Here is a 25,956-nt window from a genome sequence, read left to right on the forward strand (position 1 = left end):
GCTTGAAAAGGTCTTCTCCATCTCTACCATGGATCTCTCAAACCTTTTTCCCAAACAGCAGTAGGACTGTACCAAACCATATGTCCTTTCCTATAGTCACAGCTTGCATGTAACCTTGAGGTTCACTTGAATCTAGAGACATGTTTTCCACATGAAACCAAAGACCTGTATCCGATAAACCAAAGACCTGTATCCCATAAACCATAGGCCTATTTCCTCGATATCAAAGTCCTGTTTCTTTTCGAAAACCAATGTCCTGTTTCCATGACAAATATACCATCCACGCACGGTTGCCAAAACCCAGAGACAGAAAGATAGAGGACATGTCAAGCAATCCCTGAATACACATAAGTCCAAGACGAAGAGGAGCAATACATCTCTTCCAAGAACATCATCCCGTGCATCTTAGCTTGATCCTCTGTATCCTAATCTCTTCAACAGAGCCTGCAATTCACGATGAGAGAGAGAAAGAGAAGAGCCTACCTCTAGTCTCCTTCATCAAGTAGGTTTGGGGAATAAGGCCACCGCCACCTGTACCCCCATGGTTTGAAATAGTAGGCCTGTCGAACAGCAACACAAGCATCAATAGACCACACAGAGCCTCCACAGCAGCAGTCGAGAGTAGCAGTGCCTCCTCCAACAGCCCACGCGCATAAGAAAAGGGAAATGAAGGTGATGATGACAATGCTGGCCTGTTCCACGCTGCAGAAAAAAAACGCCCGTCTGGCTGCTTCCACACATGCAGCCACCACCAACACGTGGCCTGCCCCATGTCCGCCAACACCCGGCTGGTTCGCAGCTGTGCGCATCCCCTGCACCGCCTACACCAAACCTATGGGGATCACCCCGCCTGCATCAGCACCACCATCTGAGGTCATCGCCCCACCTGCCACCCGTAGCAATGCTAGCCATAGTCGAAAGAAAAAAACGACCCCTACTCTCTCTGTCCAGTGCTGCCTGCGATGAAGTTCTACGAGTCGTTTGTGCTTTCTGGCGACCAACCATGCACCGGCATACACCACACGACTCTACCCCTTGGAATCCGCCACCCTTCGCTTTAATAATCAGGATGTGATTCGCTTTCTCCAAAAAGCAGATAGTAAAAACGCATGCCTTCAAAAATAATATTATTTTTAGCCTTCAAAGGTTATAAAACCTTATAAACGCAAAATACCTTTTTGTCCTTTTCACACTTGGGCTGGCCACATATGGGTTTCCTTTTCATATCCAAGCTGATGCCGTTCACACTGTCCATCCCGTGCCCGTGCCCGTGCCCGTGCCCACCTGCTTGTTGTCCAGAGAAAAACACAAGGTCGTAACAGTTCCCCTTGCCACCCTCACCACCCAACTCACCGACACCATACATTCTCTAGCCATAGCCAGCTTTCCATACACCCCCCGCTCCAATGCTAAGCCTCAGACGGGTACCATGCCCCAGAATGGTTGGTATCATGATGAGTGCCCCACCACACGTGCTCATCTCAAGCGAGAGGTAGCAACTGGTCAAATCCTCCAGCCACTCAAAAGATTAACCACTCTCTCGGAAGAAACAAGTATATGTGATAAAGCAATACTGGGAGATATACCAACTCTTCTTGAGCGACAACTCTGAGGAGGCCTGGCATAGGTTGAGGGAACGACACCCACCCACACCCATCACAGTTCCTCACATTTGGCACACTTATGCACGCTCACTTTTCCATATTCCCAATCAGCCTCCACTCCCACACCCACCCGAACCTCGCCCCACTACATCCACTTTCTTCACATCAACCATGGTGGAAAAGGCTATCCAAAAACTCCAAAACGGCCGCTCCCAGGATCATGAGGGGATTAGATTGGAGCACCTATCTCAATGTCAAAACCGAGTACAAGCTGAAATTTAAATAGATCCTTGTAGATTATGAGTCGATTGAAAAGGAAAATTGAGGGAATAAAACACTACCACACACACTCCATGTTGGAGGAGAGGTGAAGTCAAGCGACACTCTACCACATGCACTGTAATATGCGGAAGCTTCGGAGAAGGATCGGTACTTCAAAACTCAGAAAACAGCACTCTTTTCGCGACGGAATTAACGCACAACTGAAAGACGATGTGCAGAAAAATAGAGAGAGAAGGGGGAGATGGAGAAGGACACAGTATTGGGTCCCAATTACCCTCTGTAGGGCCCCCACCACGGATGGTGTATTTGCTTTATTAGAATGATGTAAATCTGAAACAAATACAAAGTACTTGACCTTTTCTTGGCTGGAAAACCTGCCCTTGACCTTCAGTCCTTCACCCCTTAGCTTTAGCAAACCCTTGGCTGTCCTGGCCCTTGAATGCTTGAGGCTCTTGGTGAATTGTGAGATGAGATAATGGGATTATGGGCTTTTATACCCTTCAAAGCATCCAGTCGGCTGGCTTTATGAAGTCCCACGACTGAGATATTTTTAATAAAGTGTTTTCACACTCTATTCCATGCTTTCACACCTGGCAGCCTGCGCATGACTCTGGGACAGCCCCTGGCTGCTGGGCATGCTGCGCATAGGTGTGGGGACTGCCCCTACACCTGGCTGCCTACTGTCTAGGGCTTAAACCCTCTGTCGGCTGCCTGTCCAGAGGCTCTGGAGCTGGCCGACTGCCCCTCCAGCCCTTGCCTTGGCTGGTGGGCAAAGTCTTGGGCCCTCCTGGCCCCTTGGGGGTGGTTCTACACCTCCCCCATGCCCATCTAAGTATGCACATGCAAATACCTACACTGGGGTAGCCCTATGGGCTGGCCCCATCTCTACATGCAAACTACATGCCTACAGAGGCCTGGTATCCAGTTGCAAACCAGATACACAGCACATCTGACATCATTCCAGAGGGAGACTCACAGCGCGGACTGGCACTGCTTCATGTGCAGGACAATGCACACCTGACCTTGGACTCATGTGCAGGACAATGCACACCTGACCTCGGACGACTGAGATGGATCCCTGGCTGACTCGTCCCGGACTGGGCTCACATGGGACCAGTTCACCATCCCAGGTCCTGCACCTACTGTACAGAATGTCTACGTGGCATCCAAGTGCGGGATGCACGTGACATCCCCTTCTGCTTAACTTGACGGAAGCTGCATAGCCTCCAAATAATCCGTCAATAAAGCCGGATAGTCTTCGAAGAATTCTTTGTCGAGCCATACCGCTTCATGAGTTCCTCGGTCCTGAAACTTCGTGAGGAACTGTCGTAGTCTTCGGCCTGAGCCATGCTTGAAACGGTGCAGAAGGATCTGTTCTGGAACCATTACTTCTGCTTCATCAATGATGTCTGGTTCCGCTTCGTCTTTGACCTCTGAAGGGGGTGGACCTGCATATGGCTTCAACCAACTGACATGAAATACATCGTGCATAGTCCAACTCGGAGGTAGCTTTAACTGCATAGACACCTCATTAATCTTTTTCCGGATGGGGAATGGTCCGAAGCTCCTGAAAGACAACTTTGGGCATCGCTTGCCCACCTGCTTTAATCTTTGCTTCATAATCCGAAGATATACCCAATCTCCTTCCGAAAACTTCATGTCCCTTCGGTCTTTATTGGCCTGTCGAGTGTAGGCCTCTTGCGCTTTAGCCAATCTGTCTTTGACGGACTCTAGGATCTCCTGGTAAGACTCCGTCACTCTGTTCGCCTCCGGTACTGAAGACGACGTCCTGGTTAACAACGACTGGAAAGGCCTTCCAAACGCTGCCTCATATGGAGTCCTGCCAATAGCTGAAGAAAAAGAGTCATTCAAAACAGCTTGAACTAAAGGCAGAAACGATTCCCACTTACCTTGCTGATCGTGGACATAACACTTCAGCACATCAAAGGCCAACTGGTTGTATATCTCTGTCTGGCCATCTGTCTGTGGGTGGAATGCACTGGAAAAATTCAACTTAGTACCAAAATTATCAAACAATGCCCTCCAAAAATGACTGGTAAACTTGGCATCTCGGTCTGACACTATGGTCCTAGGAATCCCACCAATCGGGTACCAATGCCGAATGAATAGCTGGGCAACATCCTCGGCGGTCACATTGGCCCTGCAAGGAATAAGCATCACAAATTTGCTGAACCTGTCAACAATAGTCAAACACTGTGTATTACGCTTACTCGGACTGGGAGGCAGATTTGTGACAAAGTCCATCGAAATGTCTTGGAAAGGACCCTCAGGAATTGGCAAAGGCTGTAACAACCCTATCTTCTTTCCACGAGGAGCTTTCACCTTTTGACAAATGTCACAACGTTGTACATAAGTAAACACATCACGCCTCATCTTTGGCCAATAGTATTGCCGTTCTAACTTCTCCAGAGTCGAATTCATGCCCCTATGACCACCTGTAATGGCGTCATGGGCATCATGGAGAAGAGCTGCCCGGAATGATTTCATGACACACAGTCGGCCTTTGTAGTAAAGCCAACCATCGCGTATCAGAAAATGGCATGGTCCTGTGGCATCCAATGCCTGTTCCCACTGAGTACCGAATTCCTCGGAATCCGCGTACGTGTGCTTCATGTCTTCTAGTCCTGCACCAACAAGGTCCAGTCTAGTGGTCTGAATCGCAGATACTTGTCCCTTCCTGCTCAAAGCATCGGCCACTGGATTGGCCTTTCCTGGAAGGTACTCAATCATACCACCGAACTGCTGGAATATCTGACTCCAGCGGTGCTGTCGATCACTCCACTGTGCACTGGGCATCGTCTGAATCCAGCGCAATGCCTGATGGTCAGTGCGAACCTCGAAGTCACGGCCATACAAGAAATGTTTCCAATGTTTCAAGGCCTGAATGACTGCTAGGAGTTCACGATCGTAGACTGAGTAATTCTTTTCGGCGGGCAGTAACTTACGAGACATGTAAGCTACTGGGTGACCATTCTGTTGCAATACACCTCCAATTGCGATGTTACTCGCATCGGTGATCACCTGAAATGGTTCGTCCCACGAGGCAAGGGCTAGACAAGGCGCTTCCGACAAAGCCACCTTGAGGTTCTGGAACGCCTCCAACGCTCGTGGAGTCATTCGAATCTTTTGCCTCCTTGTTTTCACTCCCTTTAGCAGATCGGTGAGGTCTGCCGAGAGATCGGAAAACTTGTCAATGTGGGTGGAATATGCCTGGCATATACCCACAAATGATCTAATGTCATAAGCAGTCTGAGGTACTTCCCAGTTAACAATCTCGGCCACTTTAGCCGGATCAAGTCGAATGCCTTCGGCACTGATTATATATCCCAAGTAATGTACCTGGAACAGATAAAATTCTGACTTCTTTTCATTGATATAGAGCTCGTTGCTTTCCAGCAACTTAAGGACTTTCTCCACATCAATGTCATGCTGCTCAACTGTAGCTGAAAATATGAGTATGTCGTCCAGAAATATGAACACACACACTCCAATCAACTCCCGGAAAATCCGCATCATCATGCGGTTAAATGTAGCTGGGGCGTTCGTCAAACCAAATGGCATGACCACAAATTCATAGTGGGCCCGTTCTGTACGGAAAGCTATCTTGGGGATGTCCCCCTCAACAATCCGAACCTGGTGGTACCCACTCTTTAAATCCAATTTAGAGAACACCTTAGCTCCATTCAGCCTCTCGAGAATATAGTCAATTCGAGGCATCGGGAATCGGCTCTTGATAGTCAGCTTGTTGAGTGCACGATAATCGACACACAACCGAGAAGACCCATCTTTCTTCTTGACAAATAAGATCGGTGCTGCAAACGGCGACACGCTGGGGCGGATGAAGCCAGCTTGCAACAATTCTTGGAGTTGGCGGTCCAACTCCGATTCCATTGCCTTAGAAAGGCGATACGGAAACTTGCTCGGGGGTTCCGAGCCTGGGAGGAGATCAATCTTGTGATCCTCCGGTCTGGACGGGGGAAGCTGGGGAGGGAGACTGTCCCGAAGAAAAATCTTCTGGAACTTTTCATGGAGAACCGAGTACTTCTCGGAGGCACTGGCCACCGTTTGGGCTGTCTGGATGTAAATCATCGCACACTGTGCGCCTTTCCTAACTGCTCGCTTAGCCTGCAAGTGGCTTATGAGCGGAAAGTTTGGAATACCTGGCTCACACTTAATGGTCACAGGGGTGTTTGACACATTCCGATCAATCTGGAACGTGTGCTTGTCCCACTTGACATCAGGGAGAAACTTGTGAAACCACTGGATCCCCAAAATTATGTCTGCTCCTACTAGAGGGGCAACCATAAAATCACGCACAAACTCTATGCCCTGAATGACTAATTTAGCACCTAGAGCTTCATACTTGACGCTCGTAGTCATACCTGTGCTAAAACCCTCAACTTGTTTGTCCACCGGAGTGAGCTCGAAACGGGCACGCCTAGCGGCCTCTTCCGTGATCACATCCTCCGTGCTGCCGCTGTCAAACAAGACAACGACTCTCTGGCCACCTATGTAGCCAAAGGACTTGAGCAATTCGTTGCGCTCATACTCCTGGTCATGGACGCCCTTCTGCTTATCTTCGAGCTCCCGGCTAATAATTGCTCAAACTGAAGCACCGGGGGTTGAAGAACTAGGGGTAGCCACTGGGGTCTGTGTGGGAGCTGTGCTCACCACGGAAGCTGTGGAGGCGGCGGCGGGCTTTGGAGGCTTCTTCGGACAATCCCGAGAAGTATGTCCTTTTGTGTGACAAAAGTAACATCTACCCTCCTTCCTGTACTGAGCAAGCTCCTCAGCACTCAACTTGCCACCTGTCTTGCCTGCCTCCGCTTTCTGGTCTGGAGTAAGCTTAGACGCATTGTTCGAGTTCTTGGAGCCAGAGGCTCCCGGGCTCTGTCCTGGGGAAGACCCCGTCTAGTTCTGGCTTTTGCCCCCCGAGGTGTTAGCCTTGGGAGAAGCCGGCTGGGAAGTCTTGGGCTTGCCACCATTGTGTTTCATTTCTGCACTCTGCGCAAGCGAGAGTGCGTCCTCAAAGGTGGCTGGTCTAAACATACGCACCTCCCATTGGATGTGCGTGTCCAGGCCATACAAAAACTGCCCTTTCTTGTCCGCATCAGATAAGCCTAATTGTAGACACAAGGTCGAAATTCTATTGGCAAACTGAAGGACTGGTTGCGCGTTCTGACGCGCTCCCCTGAACTCGTCTTCGAGTCGCTCAAGGTAGTGGGGCGGTAAAAACCGCTGCTTAAGGTCACGGACGAACTCGTCCCACCCATAAGCTGCCATACCTGATCTGGTGTGGGCGTGAGCCCACTGAGTCCACCAAGGAATGGCCTCACCTTCCAAATACCAACTGGCTAAGATCACTTTGTCAATATCTGATTTCCTAACTGCGGCAAAGTAAGCTTCAAATTGATGTAACCATGAATACAGAGTAGTGGGATCGAGTTTACCATTATACTTACTGAAGTTCATTTTCTCGGGAAAATGATTCGAGGGCGCCGCCGGTGTCAATCTGGCGTCCAAAGCTCGGAGGTAACGCTCGTGTTCCACTCGTCGCATGGCTTCGTCTTCTCGTTGTCGAATCTCCAATGCCCGTATCTGCATCTCAAGCAAGGAGCTTGACTGCGGCTGTGACCCCTCGAGAGGGTCCCTGTGACGAGGATCTGGTATCTGAGGTACGGAAGGAGAGGGAGGAGGAGATGGAAAACGCGACGCTAGAGAGCGAGAACGCTCCTCCAGAGCCAAAATCCGCGCCTTCTGCTCGTCCAACTTGGTTGTCTGGTCTGCGATTGCTCGCATCATCTGCTGGAACATGTCTTGTACACTCAAGCCGGGTGCCCTAGCTGGGCTGCCTGGTGCACTCTGGTCCCATGGTTCTGGTTCTCTCTCGTCGCCAAAGCTCGCCATAGCGGGAATATGCAGTTCCTTTCCGGAACGCAATCTGACCATCCACTATCTGTGTGGGAGACTTCCGGAGGCTTCCGGAGGCTAAAAACCAACCGTCCTTCGAGGGACAGGAGTCACTCCGAAAGGGGTAGTCCACCGGCGTCTAAAAACCAACCACACGAGCGAAAAATTTTCTGGTTTTCTTTGCTGAATCTTCGTCCTTGAAGTAGGCTCTGATACCACTGTAATATGCGGAAGCTTCGGAGAAGGATCGGTACTTCAAAACTCAGAAAACAGCACTCTTTTCGCGACGGAATTAACGCACAACTGAAAGACGATGTGCAGAAAAATAGAGAGAGAAGGGGGAGATGGAGAAGGACACAGTATTGGGTCCCAATTACCCTCTGTAGGGCCCCCACCACGGATGGTGTATTTGCTTTATTAGAATGATGTAAATCTGAAACAAATACAAAGTACTTGACCTTTTCTTGGCTGGAAAACCTGCCCTTGACCTTCAGTCCTTCACCCCTTAGCTTTAGCAAACCCTTGGCTGTCCTGGCCCTTGAATGCTTGAGGCTCTTGGTGAATTGTGAGATGAGATAATGGGATTATGGGCTTTTATACCCTTCAAAGCATCCAGTCGGCTGGCTTTATGAAGTCCCACGACTGAGATATTTTTAATAAAGTGTTTTCACACTCTATTCCATGCTTTCACACCTGGCAGCCTGCGCATGACTCTGGGACAGCCCCTGGCTGCTGGGCATGCTGCGCATAGGTGTGGGGACTGCCCCTACACCTGGCTGCCTACTGTCTAGGGCTTAAACCCTCTGTCGGCTGCCTGTCCAGAGGCTCTGGAGCTGGCCGACTGCCCCTCCAGCCCTTGCCTTGGCTGGTGGGCAAAGTCTTGGGCCCTCCTGGCCCCTTGGGGGTGGTTCTACACCTCCCCCATGCCCATCTAAGTATGCACATGCAAATACCTACACTGGGGTAGCCCTATGGGCTGGCCCCATCTCTACATGCAAACTACATGCCTACAGAGGCCTGGTATCCAGTTGCAAACCAGATACACAGCACATCTGACATCATTCCAGAGGGAGACTCACAGCGCGGACTGGCACTGCTTCATGTGCAGGACAATGCACACCTGACCTTGGACTCATGTGCAGGACAATGCACACCTGACCTCGGACGACTGAGATGGATCCCTGGCTGACTCGTCCCGGACTGGGCTCACATGGGACCAGTTCACCATCCCAGGTCCTGCACCTACTGTACAGAATGCCTACGTGGCATCCAAGTGCGGGATGCACGTGACATGCACTTCATATTGGAGGAGAGGTAGACATAAGTGGTACATTGCCACATGTACCTGCGTATTGGAGAAGAGGTGGACGTAAGTGGTACTCCGTCTAGGGTCAAGGCTAATTCCGTCTGCATTGATGACATATCCCAGATAGTGGATTTTCACTACTCCAAATGCACTCTTTTTTGCATTAATATAGAGCTCATTGTCTTGCAGTAGTTGCAAGATCTTGTCAACATTCCGCTCATGTTGCTCTACAATGGCAGAAAAGATGAGTATATCATCTAAAAAGATGAACACACACTATCCTACGAGCTCCACAAAAATCCTAGACATCATCTTGTTAAACGTCATCGGTGCATTGGTGAGTCCGATTGGCATCACCAAACTTGTAGTGGCCGCATTCAGTCCTAAAGGCCGTTTTTTTGGAATGTCAGCCTTCAAGATCCGGATTTGATGATAGCCACTTTTAAAATCTATCTTCAAGAACTTAGCACCATTGAGTCGCTCAAGAATATACTCAATCCTTGGCATTGGGAACTTGTTTTTGACCATGAACTTATTGAGTGCCCTGAAGTCCACGCATAATCGTGCGGACTTGTCTTTCTTTTGCACAAATAAAATAGGTGTAGAAAAGGGCGAGGATGAGGGCCAGATAAATCCAGCTCGGAGTAACTGGGAAAGCTATTGCTCCAGTTCCCCCTCCAATGCCTTAGAAAGGTGATAAGGGAACTTATTGGGTGGGGGTTCTATCTTGGGGACTAACTCATTGTAATGATCTTCAAGGCGATTGGGTGGGAGTTAAGGCGGGAGCTTATCATTCAGCATAATATCTTGATACTGTGCGAGGAGACCTTCCATCCTTTGCTTTAAAGGGGTTGCTGGTGGTTATTGGCTAAGGATATAAATCAACGCACATTCCGCTTCTTTTTTGATGGCTCTTTGCGACTAGATTTGGGGGACAGTAGAATGTCGGGAATGTAGCTATTCTTGCGAATCAAGACAGGCTTAGAAACCCATCAATAATTGTGAAAGTATCATGACTCCAATCAAGAATGGGTGCATACTCCCTAAACCACTGAATGCTGAGAATCATACACGCCCTGAAAGAGGTGAGACAATGAAGTCCCGCTGAAATGTGGCCTTTTGAACCTGGAATTCAAGTTGTTCAGTCTTTTTTGTTCTCTGGGAAAAAGATCCTTCTATTAGTTATCGAGAAAAACAGCCAAAATGGCTAAGCACAAATCCGTCTCTAAAGGAAAATGCCAGTCAAGATCCTCTAGCCAGCTGCTCTAAGAGGAGAAGGCTATCTCATACAATGGAGGGAGGAAATAACCACGTAGGTGGTCTGTAATGCCAAGTGGGCTCGCCACTACTATCTGAAAGAAAGGGACCCTTGTTGTCGGATCCTGAGGAAGGCCTCTCGATGCTTCTTCATGCGGTCTGAGCCGCGTTGAAGTTGGCCCCACCACTGATCTCAGAGGGTATGAATGGCATTGAGCCAAATGCTCCGGATAGACTCCGCTGCCTTCGATGGCTTCGCTGCATCGAGCTCTCCATATGTGCCATGTACCTATACTACAGGAGATCTCCCATCTCTGACTAGAACTTGGAGTCCAACGACAATAGGCAGAGCTGGAAATGGCACAATGGAAATACAAAGGTGAGAGACCTGAAGGGTACCTTCCTTCTCATACGGCAAGATGATCGTGGCCTCAGTGGCCCAAGCAATCGTGCCCCGCGTAACAATCTGGGCAGGAGCCTGATCTATAGTGAAGATGCGTAGGATTCTTGGCCAGACCTGTTGGGCCTTTGGGCAATCCCAAAGACCGACATTGAGACTCCTGGGGACACCTCTGACATAATGTTGTTTTGCCCCCAATGGCCAACCAAATGCCAACTGCTAAGCTCCTATGTGTCGGCTGCCACAGTCTTCCGCGGCCGAAAGCTGTCCCACAACGCTTCCAGAAATCTTCGAGAAAATGCGACGGGAGGCCCTGGGGTTGCTAATCCGTTGATGTGCTAGAGTGGCCTCCACCTCTGACATCTGAATCCTGTGGCCTAGCCGTGCCATGTAAGCAAAGAAGGAGGTACCAAGCGACTCCTCACTGTCCTTTGGATTCTGCCATGTCCACTCTCCTGGGTCCCACTGGAGACTCGTAATAGGCCGGCCTTCCCACATGCATAGCCGCCATAGTCTCTCTCTGGCCACCTTAGCCGGTGGAGGGTCGATGTACCACTCGTGTGTGAGAATCAATCACCCTCACCCTCTGCAAGGTGCGTACCCTGAGGTCCTCTAAGGGGTTCTTTGATCTCTCCAATCTGCCATGAAGCCCAATCGAGAAAGTACTTATCCATGCCGTGAACTGTAAGGGGTATACCGTGCCTAGTGAACACTCCCAACCACCACTGCGGAGGAGAAGGATCCAGTATCGGGGCCAGCCACTCAGGGGGGATGGAAGAGTCGATGTCGAGGCTTAGTCAGTCTCTGTCCCAGATCCCAACCCTGAGCCTCTGGGGGTAGTTGTTTGAATGCAAGCCAATCTCCAAGTGACCTAGCAGGGCCCATACTCGAGGCTCCCCAAGATACGTGTGGGCGAGTCTTGAGCATGTGACCACTAGGCAAACGGACCATATGATTCTAGATCAAAGGCTACCAAAGCCGCTCCTTGGAAGCTGCTGGAGCTGACTGCTGTCGCAGGGCCAGTCTGAGATGATCCCAAGCACGCAAGAGACTGGCTGCAAATTTGTCCTCAAATGCTGGGCTAAAGCCACGTGCCCGCATCTCTATGAAGATCCATCTCATGCTCTGAGGCCAAGGGGCCCCCCAGGGTCGGAGTGCGGGCGAAGATCCTAGCCAGGAGGAAGTCCTTCCTGAAAGAGTGTGCACAAGCGGAAGCAAATAAACATGAGAGAGAAAGATTGCAAGCAAGAACAAGAGCTTTATTAGCTTGAGGTTACAGAGTACAAGAGCCAGCAAATAGGGCACTGTTGGATGATAGAATGAATAAAAGAGAGCAACTCTTATATCCTTGTGCATGAACCAGGTCGGCTGTAGAAACACGTCGACAGGGCCTCCACGACAGCATAAGAAGATGTAATATTTTAACACCCCCTCTGCGTCTTGAAGTGCGCAAAAAAGTCAGAAGAAAACTGATGACGAAGGTGCGACCATGGACACCTCAGCATGGCCAGTACTGAGTACACCTCGGAAAATGTACATGTCAGCTTGTTGTCTTTAGAAAACATAATGCCACTGTAAAGAGCAAAAGAAAATCTGCTTGGCTCCAAACTCAAAGTAGAACTATGAACACATCACATCTAATAACCTCGAATAAATGAACATGGAACACATCCTGTCCATAGTCTCTGCTGACCAATAGTCCTGGAACTCATCCGAACCATGAAGGAAACTTGGTTGATCCTGGAACTCATCTGGACCATCAAGTGAACTTGCCTGTCTTTATACTTGGAACTCCGACACACGGGTCCCATGCTCCAGATTTAATATAAGAGAGCTTTTGAAAGCCACCTCTCCCGCCCACAAGCCGTTTCTGGAAGACATCACGCGGGGGGATGCCCTTAGAATTAGAGCAGGACACCAGTCATGTTCTCTCCAGTCTGTAAGGCCTTGGGAGAGCTGGGGTTATCACTAGACGAGTCTGTGTCAGTGTCCTGTGACTTGTCTTTGCCCTTCTTTGAAGACTTGCCCTTGTCCTTGGCTTTGCCTTTGTCCTTTGACTGACAATCCTTTGACAGGTGGCCTTTCTTACCACACTTGTAACACCGGCTCCGAACTTTCTTCTGCACCGTCGCGAGTGCTTGATCAGGTCCAATAGACGATGAAACTTTCAACTTCCCCTGTGAAACTAGGATGGATTCCTCTTCCAAGAGGAGAGTACACAGATCATCAAACTCGAGGGAACGTGTTGTGATCTGAACCCGCAAAGCTCAGGAAACCATGTCATAATCTGCAGGAAGCCTGATGAGGAGGAGAGCAGCTAACTGAGAAGAGGTCAGGGCAGCATCCATTGCCAATAATTGGTCATGGATTACCTTAACCTTCATCACAAACGACTGCATGGAAGTCCCTGCTGTAAACTCCAGAGAAAAGAGCTGACCCAATAGGTTGACAGACCGCATTGTAGAGTCCCGTGCATATAGATCTGTCAGCTTTCTCCAAATAGAAGCAGCACAATCCAATGTTTGCACGGTGGGGGAGACCTCTGGTGAGATGGCTCGTACAAGTGCAGAGTGAGCTTTTGAGTCTTGATTCTCCCAAGCTAAAAGTTTTGTAAGAAAGGCATCCTCCTAGTCCTGAGTCCACTTCCTAGAGCTGGTAGGGCGTTCAGGCTTTCGTTCGTGGCCCTGAACAATCTCCCAGAGTCCCTTGTGTGTGAACCAGACCTTCATCTGTAGCTTCTAGTGATCATAGTTTGAACCACTGAGCTTGTCCTCCTTGTTCGTGCAAGGGGGACCCATATCTATCTCAAAGAAGCTATGTCTCAAACAACCTTTGTAGCTAAGCAATCCACGTGCTCTCTCAAGCACCTTTCCACAAGATCCAATTAGGGACTAGTAGCCCCCTCTGAAGATGCAAGCTGGACAGCAGCAAAAGAAACCCAAAACACACCACCGGGAACCTCCTACCGAAAGGGGGAGGGGATCTTGGAGGGAGAAGAGCTGATGTGCCACTTGTTTGACAAAAATATCCTTCAAGAACTTTCCAAAGAATTGATGCCCTTACTGAATTTGCAGCTAGAACTCCTCCACTTGCCTCTGTAGAAGAAAATGCAGCTTGGGGGCTGGCCGACAGCAGTAGGAGGGCTGGTAGATCAAAAAACGCAGCGAAGGAAGAAAACGCAGCCACTGTTTGAAGTATCTACACCTTGGAGAATCTAGAAGCAGAAAACGCAAGGCATAGTTGAAGAAGGAGAGAAGCAGAGTGTGCAACAGCCAGAGCCTAAGCATATGATACCATGAAAGAGTGTGCACAAGCGGAAGCAAATAAACATGAGAGAGAGAAAGATTGCAAGCAAGAACGAGAGCTTTATTAGCTTGAGGTTACAAAGTACAAGAGCCAGCAAATAGGGCACTGTTGGATGATAGAATGAATAAAAGAACTCTTATATACTTGTGCATGAACGAACTCTTATATACTTGTGCATGAACCAGGTCGACTATTTTGTTTTCGTTTTGATTTTGTATTTTAATATTTAAAAATTCACATTGATGGTGTAGAAATTCAACTCTTCAAAGAGGGGGGCGGGGCCCTAAAACAGAATATAAAAATAGTAATTCTTAGCAGATATTAAATTTTTTGATTTTCAGTTGTGTGACAGTGAGGGTTTGCTCAGGCACCCAATTGCAATTTCGTAGATCGATTTAAGGCACAGCGTAGTTTGAGCCGATCTACGTCCTCTTAAACCTAGATTAAGGACACCCAAAACAGAACAGCTCAACAAAAACAAGACGAAATTCAGAAAAGCACTCACATTGGAACCAATGATTAAGCGCTGAAGCAAACGGATGTGGCGCAAGTTCTCGTCCCTGCGCTTCTTTGCTGCCTGGTTAGCCATATGAAGAAACAGGCACTCCTACTCTTTCAAATACGGGGTTAAATTAAAGTTCACCATATGAAAAGGTCAAGCCTTCAGAGAAGAGGGAAGAAGTGGGCCAAAGTGCAATTTTGTGTGTGTATGCGTGTGTGGAGAGAGAGAGAGTGAGTCGTATTAACGTCTTCGGAATGCCATGAAGGCATATGAGACAAAATACGTCATCAAGAGCCTTACATGTTAGTGAAAAAAAAAGTTCTAAAGATAAACTATTTTAATCCCATCATTGTGATTTGGGTGTGGGGAAGTATTCAATCTTAGCTTTCCCTTCGCAATAGACCACCCACTTACCAGCTTGGCGAGCTTCTCGAACTTTGGCGAGTTCAAAGCTCTTCTGCTTGAGTTGCATGGGGGTTAGCTCATCAGACATCCAAAGCGTGGTATCTCCTTAAGTGATGCTCTTGATTATTGGAGAACAGACGCCTTATCTTTCTTAAGGTAATACTTCAAGATTGACTGTGTACTTTTCACCACAATGCATGAGGGGGATCCTAGGTCGATAGATGGTAGAGCCTTGCACAATCTTCTTTTCAGTAGCCTGTCTCTCTAGGATGTTATCTTCTTCTTCTTCAACTTCACGTACATCTTGTGTGTGCCAAGCTTTCGGTAGACCGCCCACTCGAATATGGGTGGACGGGTTTTCTCATAGCTCTTCCTCTTTAATTGTTGAGAGAGAGAGAGATCCAAAGAAGAATATTTGCTTTTACATGGTAGGAGAGAAAGAGAGAGAGAGGGAGCGAGAGGAGAGGAGTATTTTAACACAAGAGCGAGAGGAAGCAAAAGGAGAGGAGAGGAGCATTTTAACACAAAAGACTATCTAGTGAATCTTAAGTGTGGAGAGAAAAGAGAGAGAGAGAGGGAGAGAGGGACAGGAAGAGAGAGAGAGAGAGAGAGAGAGAGAGAGAGAGAGAGAGAGAGAGGGGGGAGGGAAGGACATGAGATGAGACAAGTATTTTAACACGGTTAACTACTTGGTGAGGTATATATGACCCATATTATGGCAACAAAATGAAGGAAATAAGACTTGAATTAGTTGGGTGTTGGGTGTTTTGTGTATATGCACATGCATGTATGTGTGTGTAGAGTGTGCATGTGCGCGTGTTGGGGGTACACATGTGGGTGCGCATTTGACCACTAGTGCTACCTCTTCCTTCCCTCAGCGAGATGCCAAGATTCTCAGGAGGTTCTTTTGGTGTGTTGACAGTAGTGTCCTTGATGCTTCTCTAAATTGTGTGACAATGGATGGTATACTTAGGCTACACTCCATTAGAAGCACATCCTATGATGACCCCACCGTCTTCACACGGTGTCGTTCATGCTTTTGTGGGACATGCATTGATGGTGACTACTCACTGTGCAAGATGCGAGAGTGGGTTGATCCTTGGTTGGAGTAGGTGTTGAGGCCACAGCGAGGAGCATTACCCCCCACCACTTTTGATCCTCTCACACTACCTAAGGGAAAAGATACTGATTGTTTAACAGATATTTTGATAGCAGCAGGGCGGGTGATGTTTTTACAATCAGTGCCGAGGAGGGAAATGAGGAGGAGGTGGACTACTACATTCTGAGGTGCACAAGGCCCAAGTGCACCCTTGAGTGTGATGTGACTGGTGATTTATGAATTCTCATTTGATGCAGTCATTACTATGCACAGAGTCAGATGTGCAAGGGTAGCATTGAGTTTGTGTAGTATGAGCAGAGCAAGGAGGCGATTATATACTCTCATCTAGTTCTTGTTGTGAAACTTACACTTCGGCGATTTAACAGCAAGAAGGGAGGCCCCCCATGGTGGTCCTTAGCCTAGCACGAGCATGTGAGCATCTTGGAGACCCTTAGAGCTAGAGAGTCTACGGATTGAGATTGGAGCCTCTTCCCACCTATTTGTTGTATCTATTGCCCTTCATTTTGTATCTTTCTCTCAGTTTGTATCTTCTACCCATGGTTATAAGCATGTTAACGTGCTCTAAAAACATTGTCGGGGACGTTGCTGACTAGCAATGCTTATTAGCTGTATTTTAAAACGTCCCACATTCTCCTTTTTCAATTTCAAATGTATTTGCAAATGTCATTCCCTCCCTTTCCAAAGTTTTAAAATAATGTCGTTATAATATTATCATTTAGTTACACACCATAATGTGGACACGTGAGCTGAGCTCCATCCCTTTGCTCTCTCTCTCTCTCTCTCTCTCTCTCTCTCACACACACACACACACACACACACTCCCCCCACCCCGTTTGTCGCCCTCTCTCTCAGCATCCCGAAAGGCTCCAAGGCTCCCTCCTTCCCTTCCTCCCACGTCCTCTCCATGTTCTCCCACTCTCTTCCCTTCTCTGCAAGGATATGGAGAACCATACAGTGGCATCTAATCAGGCAGGTGTTTTTGCAATGCAGAGAATGTCTTCAATGGAGGTAAAGAACTTTAACCACTATTTGTATGAAGGCATTCCTGATATCTTGGCAATTTTCCTAACTAAGTATCATTACATATATATGTTTGTAGCAGTTAGCAAGAGAAACTTGCAGAAGGGATCCATTACGGATGATGGATCCCAACTCACAGCACCTAACTCTTACTGGAGTATGAGAGAGAAAGGAAGAGGAAACAACGGGAGGAGCAAAAATGCAAGAAGGGTGAGGATGGAGTACATGCTCTTGATGAAGAAGAAAAGCACAAAATATCTTCTAAGATAGTGGACGTTTTCAAGCAGAGGATCGAAGGCTTTGTTACAGAAGTGAGATGCGAAATCTGGAATTTAGTCATTCAACATCCTGCCATGCAAGCAATCCAAGAATAGTCTACACGAGAGGAGGCTGTTGTTCAAACCACAATCATTTCCAATGTGCAGAACACATTAGCGCTTTTAAAGCAGCCATGTTATAAAGAGGAGTTAATTTTGAAGAATACAACATTGTCCATGATGTTGAATTTAAAGGAAAATGTGCTTATTGCAAAATTCTCAAGGGTCCTTGAAGCCACCCCTCAGCTTGCACAAGGCAAAATCACGGGTGAAACCTAATGCTGATGGACTATTTTCATTAGCTGCACGTCATAAGCAACATCGTCGTAGCCCAATCACAGATGAAATGAAAGAATTGGTTTACACATTTTGGAGAGATGAGACACATGTATCCCCTAACAAAAAGGATGTTTGTCAGAAGAGAATGCGAAGGAAATGTTATATAAGGCACTCCGTGTACTTGCTCAATGAGCCTCAGGTGATTAGTCTAACTCAAGTGAAATAAATCAAGTCTCTACTAATAACACTAGTGATTTATGTTTTACTCTATTTTAAACTCTATGTTAATTAGCAGTAGTAACTCCTTTTGCTAGTTAGTCCTTTATCTCATAATTAAAGCTTCCTATGATAGATAGCACTATAAAGTGTGCTATCTAGGGTCACATCTAAAAACCAACATGGTGTAATAGCTAGATGATGCTAACTAGAATGGTCTAATAATAACAAGCATGGTATGATAACTAGCATGTGCTAATAACTAGATTATGCTAACTAGCACGGTCTACTAACAAGTGGGGTCTAATAACTAGCATGTGATTCTAGCAAGTAGATGATGCTAACTAGCATGACCTAATAACTAGACGACGCTAACTAGCATGTCTAATAACAAGCAAGGTCTGATAACTAGCATGTACTAGTAACTAGATTATGCTAACTAACATGGTTCAATAAACAAGCATGTGATGCTAGCAAGTAGACATGTTAACTAGCACGGTACGATAACTAGCATGGCCTAATAACTAGATGATGCTTACTAGCATGGTCTAATAACAAGCATGGTATGAAAAGTAGCATGTGCTAATAACTAGATCATGCTAACTAGCATGGTATGATGACAAGCACGTTCTCACTAGCATGTGATGCTAGTAAGTAGATGATGCTAACTAGCATGGTCTGATAAGTAGCATGTGCTAATAACTAGATTATGCTAACTAGCATGGTCTAGCCGGCACGTGATTCTACCAAGTAGATAATCTGACTAGCAAGGTCTGATAACTAGATTATGCTAACTAGCATGTGCTAATAACTAGATTATGCTAACTAACATGGTCTAATAACAAGAATGTAATGCTAGCAAGTAGATATACTAATTAGCATGGCATAGTAACTAGCATGGCCTAATAAACAAGAATGCTAATGACTAGATTATGCTAACTAGCATGGTCTAATAATAAGCATGCTAATGACTAGATTATGCTAACCAACATGATCTAATAACAAGCACGGTCTGATAACATTTACTGTTAATTGACATGCGGATATGTTACTTAACACGTGATGCTATAAAAGGCAAAGTGCTAACTAGCAATGTCTGATAACAAATAAGATAGTGCTAGTGCTAACTAGCACTGTCTGATAACAAACAAGATAGTGCTAGTGCTAACTATCATCTGCTAGTTCTAGCACTTGCTATTAACTTTTGAAGCCAAATCAGGTAATGAGTGCACATGTTCATCTCGACCTAAGATTAATGCATTATTGTGAAATTTCACAAGTTTTCTTCCATAAGTTCAAAGCAAAATATCCAAGTTGCAACATTGGGATGAGATCCTTTGAGATACTGAAGCCATTTTTCGTACGTCGGTTGAAGGACAGGTACACATGTTGCTATGAATACCATGTGCAAATGTCCTTTCTAAAGGACACATTGAACCACATGCGGTCTCATACCTTCGGGCTCCATGAAGCGGGATGCAATTGTACATGTGGCATTTTTGCCACACGTGTTGGCACAAGCATTGGTTTCTCGGCTTCACTTCGCATTTTCAAAGGTGTCACACTTCTATGGGATTCAATACTCTACCCAAAGGAAATAGATGCATCTTTCCACAGCATGAAGTGTCTAATGGGACCATGCAAGAATTGTGGTGTGAAGACGTTGGAAACACCCATCTTAGAGATAGAAAAGAAAGGTAAGACCATTACTGTAAAAGTATTTGAATATGGCAAAGCAATGAATAAGCATGGAAACAAAAAAGAAAAGAAAAGATCTTTTGAATAAAGACATGTAATGCTCGGAGTTTCTTCAACTCTTGAAGACCAAGCTCAAGCTCTTCATCACACATAACTACATCACCCAATGGAAAGCACATCAATTCAAGGAATGTATACTTAAATTTCCTAATGATGTGGTTGTTTCAATTGTAGATTTTGTAGAGAATTAGGCATTCAAGAAGAAAAATGAGATCGAGTCCATGCACTGGCACTCGAGTCACGTAACCATTTTTGTACACATAGCGTACTATCGTCGGCAAAAAGGCAGGGGAAGTAGTCAAAACAATCCACTTCTTTTCATATCAGATGACAAGGTGCATGACACATTGTTTGTCCAGCATTGCTTTATGTTGCATTGTGATTGGCTACTACGAAGATAAGGTGTCACTCTAAAACAACACTAGGTCTGGTCAGATGGTGTGGCCTCACAATTCAAGGCTACTAGGCCTTTCTATTTTGTGTTGCAAGATATGTTGGACTGACAGGGATTGAGATGAGCTGGTTCTTCTTTGGAATACAACATGGCAAGGGAGAGCATAACAGTGCAGAAGCAATTGTAAAAAGTGTCAGAATATGCAGCGGAAATGATATCCAAACTTGGGTAGACAAGAGCAAGTAGACTGCAGAAAATAATCAGCACAAGAAACACAGAGAGATGTGTGTAAACTCTTCTCTATACACAAGATCGCGGAAATACTGAATGAGAAAGTGGAGGAGGATGAGGGGCAATATATACAAACCCATGAGGGCAGTCGGCCAGCTCTAGAAAGTGCCCACGACGACTGAGTAAAAACCCACGACTGAAAATAGCAGTCGGCCAGCTCCAGATGCCTACGCCTGAGCAAATCAAGTCGGCCAGCACTCCTACAGCCCACGACTGATATAGATGCAGTCGGCCAGCTTCAGAGTGCTCCTAGCATCACCTGGCAGCCCTCCAGCCACTAGAAAAAAATGGGAAAAATAGGGAAAAAATACGGGGAGTGTGGAAAAATGATATACGGGCGGGCACACCCACAACAGAGGCCTTGGTGTATACAAATAGACAGGAGATGACTTCTAACACCCCCTCTCAGCTCCTGGCTGTGTAACCAACCCCAGGGAGCTGGAGTGCCACCTGAGCGTAGCCTGAGGTAGAGACTTCGTGAAGAGGTCCGCCGCATTGTCCTCCGTCGAACAATAAAGTAGCAAGATGTCACCCACCAAGATCTTCTCACGTACAAAGTGATACTGTATCTCTATATGCTTGGTCCGGGCATGGAAAACCGGGTTCCGAGCAATAGCTATACAACTCTGGTTATCACACTGTGGATGACTGTGGGCTCTCGCTGTGGAAACCCCATCTCGCCTAGCAGCCTCCGCAGCCATACAACCTCACAAGCAGCACCACAAGCAGCCCGATACTCTGCCTCTGTCGAAGAAAGGGCAATAGTTGGCTGCTTCTTGCTGCTCCAAGAAACCGCTCCTGAGCCGAGGGTAAAAGTGTATCCTGAAGTAGATCTCCTCGTGTCTGGATCTCCTCCCCAATCTGAGTCACTCCAGCGTTGGAGCTTGACTCCATTCCCTCCCGTGTAAAAGAGTCCCAGATCCTTCGTACTCTGCAGATACCGCAAGATCCGCAATCCTGCTTCCCAATGAGTCTTCAATGGCGTCTGCATAAAAGAGCTCAACAGCCCCACGGAGAAGCTCAAGTCCAATCTGGTGTTCAGCAACCAGATCAATGAACCAACCAACTTCCGGTACTGCGAGGCATCAACTGGCTCACAAGGATTTGTAACGGTTAACTTTGTGTTCGGGTCCATCGGCGAAGTAATAGGCTTGCAGTTCTCCATCCCAAAGGCCTCAAGCAACTCATGAACATTCCGCTGTGCTGAGAGACGAAAAACCCCCTCTGGGTCTACCAGATCTCCAACCCCAAGAAGAAGTGGAGTAAGCCTAAGTCAGTCATCTCAAACTCCTTTGACAAGGCAGCCTTCGTCACTCCGATGTGCTCCACATGACCGCCGGTGAGAATGAGATCATCCACATAAAGGATGATGAGTGTGACCATGCCGCGTTCCCGAAAGAGATACAGGTTCGGATCTGCAACCGATCTCTGAAATCCAATCCGAATAAAGAAGGAATCAATCTTCTGATTCCAAGCCCTGGGAGCCTGCTTAAGACCATACAAGGCCTTACGTAACCTGTAAACCATCCCTTCCGATCCTGGAACAATAAAGCCTGGAGGCTGCTCAACGTACACCTCCTCCTGCAGGTCACCATTAAGGAACGCTGATTTTACATCCATCTGGTACACGGGCCACCTCTGAGAAGAAGCAAGGGCAAGAATGGTCCGAATCGTGGTCATCCGCGCTGTCGGTGCAAAGGTATCCTCGTAGTCGATGCATAACCCTTAGCCACGAGCCTGGCTTTGTGTTTGTCCACCGACCCATTAGCCGCGTACTTGGTCACCAATGACTGACCGCTTTGACGGCCTCGATACTAACTCCCAAGTGTTGTTCTTCTCGATGGCGTCTAGTTCCACCTGCATGGCTTCCCTCCAAGTATCCTGTGAAAGGGCTTCCTTTACGGAAGTGGGCTCTTTATCCCGCATGATACGAGACATAAGAGCATAGTTCACCTGAAGAAGCTCCGCCGTGTTGCTTTTATCTCGGACTCGATGTGATCTTCGAGGGCCGTCCTCTGTGGTCCACTCGGAGGGTAGCTCCGTGACACCTCTGTGGTCCACTCGGAGGGTAGCTCCGTGACACCTGACTCCCGAAGGGTGTCTAACAACCACCTAGGTACTCGAACAGATCGTGGAGCCTCCTGTGATTGCGGGGGCTCAACTCCGCTGTGCGGGCTCAACCTCCTGTGATGACTGAGGTGGATCAACTGGAGTGGTGGACTGGGAATCATCATCAGACTCCTCTGGATCTCCAAGAAGTGGCGGCTCCTCGACAGTGGATGCTGGAACATGCTCGTCAAAGACCACATCCCGGCTGACAACAATCTCGTTCCTCTCTGGATCATACAACCTGTATCCCTTGGAAAGAGAGTTATACCCCACAAATACCAGCTTGCGGGACTTGGAGTCAAGCTTCCCCCTCTGCTTCTTCGGAATATGTACATACGCGTCACTCCCAAAGACACGGAAGTGCGAGACATTGGGTTTCCTGCCAAAATATGCCTCAAATGGAGTCATATGGGGTACAGAAGTCGTAGGAGAGCGGTTAATGGTATGGACAGCTGTTGCCACAGCCTCACCCCAAAGTGGACGAGGAAGATCACGATGCTCCAGCATGGTCCTCACCATCTCCACCACAGTTCTGTTCTTACGTTCAACAACTCCATTCTCCGAAGGCGATCTTGTATTGGCCAATTCCCTCTTGATGCCATGATCTGCACAAAACCGGAAAAATACAGTCGAGGAGAATTCACCTCCTTTGTCAGCCCTGAGAGTCTTGACATGAAATCCAGACTCTTTCTCCACCATCACGTGCCAATCCTTGAACCGAGCAAAAGCCTGGTCCTTCTGTGAAAGAAAGTAGACCCACGTGAATCTGGTACAATCATCAACAAGCAGCATGAAGTAGAGAGATCCTCCTAAGGATGGTATCTACTGTGGTCCACACAAGTCAGTGTGAATCAACTCCAATGGTTTCCCTTTGCCCTTGTTGGTATTACGGCCTTTCGACCGTTGGCCAGTTAGGCCTCCGAACCTCCGCCGTGAGGAGGGTTCGTGAAACGTTCCTCCTGGTCCAAGACCATTGGCACAAGCTCCTCCCACGTAATGGTGCTGAGCCTGCCACTCGTGATCAACGAGGAATAGAAAGCGGAATACTGACCAGGCAAGTGGGAAAGTAACGTGATGGCCATATCTTCGGACGATATCTCTTTCCCAGCTTGAAGGACTTGCTGCTGAAGGGCCTGCAGCTTGTTAATGTGTTCCCGCATCGTCGAAGACTTTGCAGGGTTCATAACCCGCATCTGCACTTCCAAGGATATCCGCTTCATGGGTGACACCCTGTTGTACAAAGAAGCCAAGTGCTCCCATATGCCTCTCGCCAGCGTCATGTGCTTCACATGGTTGATCACCTGTTGGTGTGCAATTGAGGAATATAAACGACCGGACCCTGGCGTTGACATGGTCCCACGTTTGTGCCTGTGCCTCTCGGTCCTTCCTCGTCGATAATAACTCCCCTTCCTCAGCTTCCGGCCTTGGCACCCCTTTGATAATAAAATCAGCAAGGTCATATGACTCCAGAACTGACTCCATCATGACCTTCCAGATGCCATAATTGGACCCGTCCAACTGACGATCCACTGGGAACGTGGGGAGAGTCGGAATCTTCACGTGCTTCTCAGCCATCTCGAGTAAATCAGCCATCTCGGAGAGTAACCTGAAAGGGTGGGTGCGTGGGAAAAATCTGAAAATCTGAAAATATGCAAGTGGTTGTCCAGCCCCTTTGCCCGCCTTCCTCTTGCACCTTCACTTCCCGTTCAGCCCAAAATAGTCCACCGATCAGCAACCTGTTGCTCCCCCTCTTGCTCAGAAAAACGCCCAAGATCTCCTAGAGCCTAGGGCTCTGATACCATGTTAGAATATGCAGCGGAAATGATATCCAAACTTGGGTAGACAAGAGCAAGTAGACTGCAGAAAATAATCAGCACAAGAAACACAGAGAGATGTGTGTAAACTCTTCTCTATACACAAGATCCTGGAAATACTGAATGAGAAAGTGGAGGAGGATGAGGGGCAATATATACAAACCCATGAGGGCAGTCGGCCAGCTCTAGAAAGTGCCCACGACTGAGTAAAAACCCACGACTGCTGAAAATAGCAGTCGGCCAGCTCCAGATGCCTACGCCTGAGCAAATCAAGTCGGCCAGCACTCCTACAGCCCACGACTGATACAGATGCAGTTGGCCAGCTTCAGAGTGCTCCTGGCATCACCTGGCAGCCCTCCAGCCACTAGAAAAAAATGGGAAAAATAGGGAAAAAATACGGGGAGTGTGGAAAAATGATATACGGGCGGGCACACCCACAACAGAGGCCCTGGTGTATACAAATAGACAGGAGATGACTTCTAACAAAAAGAACATTGACACATGAATAGTTAAAGAAAAATGGGGACACTTTAAAGAAAAATGGGGCCACTTTAAAGTGTGTAGCGGGGATGTGGTTGGTTTTTGTCAAGCTAACTTATCTAACAGAGAAACTGTAGCCTATCCTTCAAAATAAAGGGAATGTGCCCGTGTGTTTTGGGAGATTAAATTGGCAGATGTGAACAGGGAGGTTAAGTGGAATTGTGCCACTATTGATAAGTCTCGCTCTTTTCATGCAATCCGTGGTCACAACCCACGGGATCCAACTGCCCTTGCAACAAGATCATTGGCATGTTTTTGTGATGCATGCATGCATTCATGTTGGAACTGTTGTACTAACAAGGCCCATGTACAGCCTTGGGATTATCACTGTATGGTGCCATTTCTTGATGATGATGAGGTACGTTTAAATGAGGTTGCTAGATATGACAAATTCACTTATGAAGACCACTATGATGTGTTAAGCAGCGCTTTGTGTATTGGTAACACTTTTGCAGTAAATCTAGATGTGACAACCAATGATGAGGATGCAGATTTTTTCCTTGTTAAGTGCATTGCAGTAAAGGTGAAGGTAGAAAAGGGGTACATTGATGAATCGAAGAATATAATTGACAAAGGTTCTTATGTTGTGCAAGGATTGTATTACAAGCAAATAGATTCCTACTTCTTCAAACTAGATAACAAGCAGCCCACTATCCACATACTTTCAAATCTTGTACATTGTATCAAGATACCCATGGAGCACATGCCAAAAAGGAGGCAAGTGTACATAATCACTCTAGAAAGTTATGAAGCAATCTATAAATAGCATGCCCTTTGGAATTTGACATGTAACTTGCTAGTTGACAATATCGCGGAGCATGCACGCACTCGGATGGATGTACACATGAGTGTTTGCCTGAACGACCACACTGCGTGATAAACTCGGCTGGAAGTGGGGAGGCGTATTTGCCCGTGTCTGCGTGGGTGGACTTGGAAGGATGTGCGAGGAGGACTGTTTTCTGCCAAGGGTGTTGTTTGGATGGCCCCCACATTGTCCACTCTCTTGGAAATGCCCCTTCGGAGTCTTGGAAACGTGGAATGTTCACGATACGGGAAACCTGCTCCTCTCTCTTTCTTGTAGTCTCTTGGATTCGCTACTTTGATG

The 25,956-nt window shown here is 47.3% G+C and overlaps 1 protein-coding gene across 1 annotated transcript in view; it reads right to left on the reverse strand.

The window, feature by feature from the left end:
- The window catches only part of LOC147641113 (transmembrane protein (DUF788)), a 53,521-nt gene extending 38,731 nt beyond the window's left edge, over positions 1 to 14,790 (reverse strand). Inside the window, exon 1 of the mRNA XM_086818239.1 lies at positions 14,592 to 14,790. Within this exon, the coding sequence (XP_086674365.1) occupies positions 14,592 to 14,675 (84 nt within the window). The 5' untranslated portion in view covers positions 14,676 to 14,790. The remainder of the gene's footprint in view (positions 1 to 14,591) is intronic.
- Between the last annotated feature and the right edge of the window lie 11,166 nt (positions 14,791 to 25,956).

Source organism: Cibotium barometz, chromosome 2, assembly GCF_041138505.1.
Source record: "Cibotium barometz isolate CiBa-2024 chromosome 2, ASM4113850v1, whole genome shotgun sequence".
NCBI lineage: Eukaryota > Viridiplantae > Streptophyta > Polypodiopsida > Cyatheales > Cibotiaceae > Cibotium > Cibotium barometz.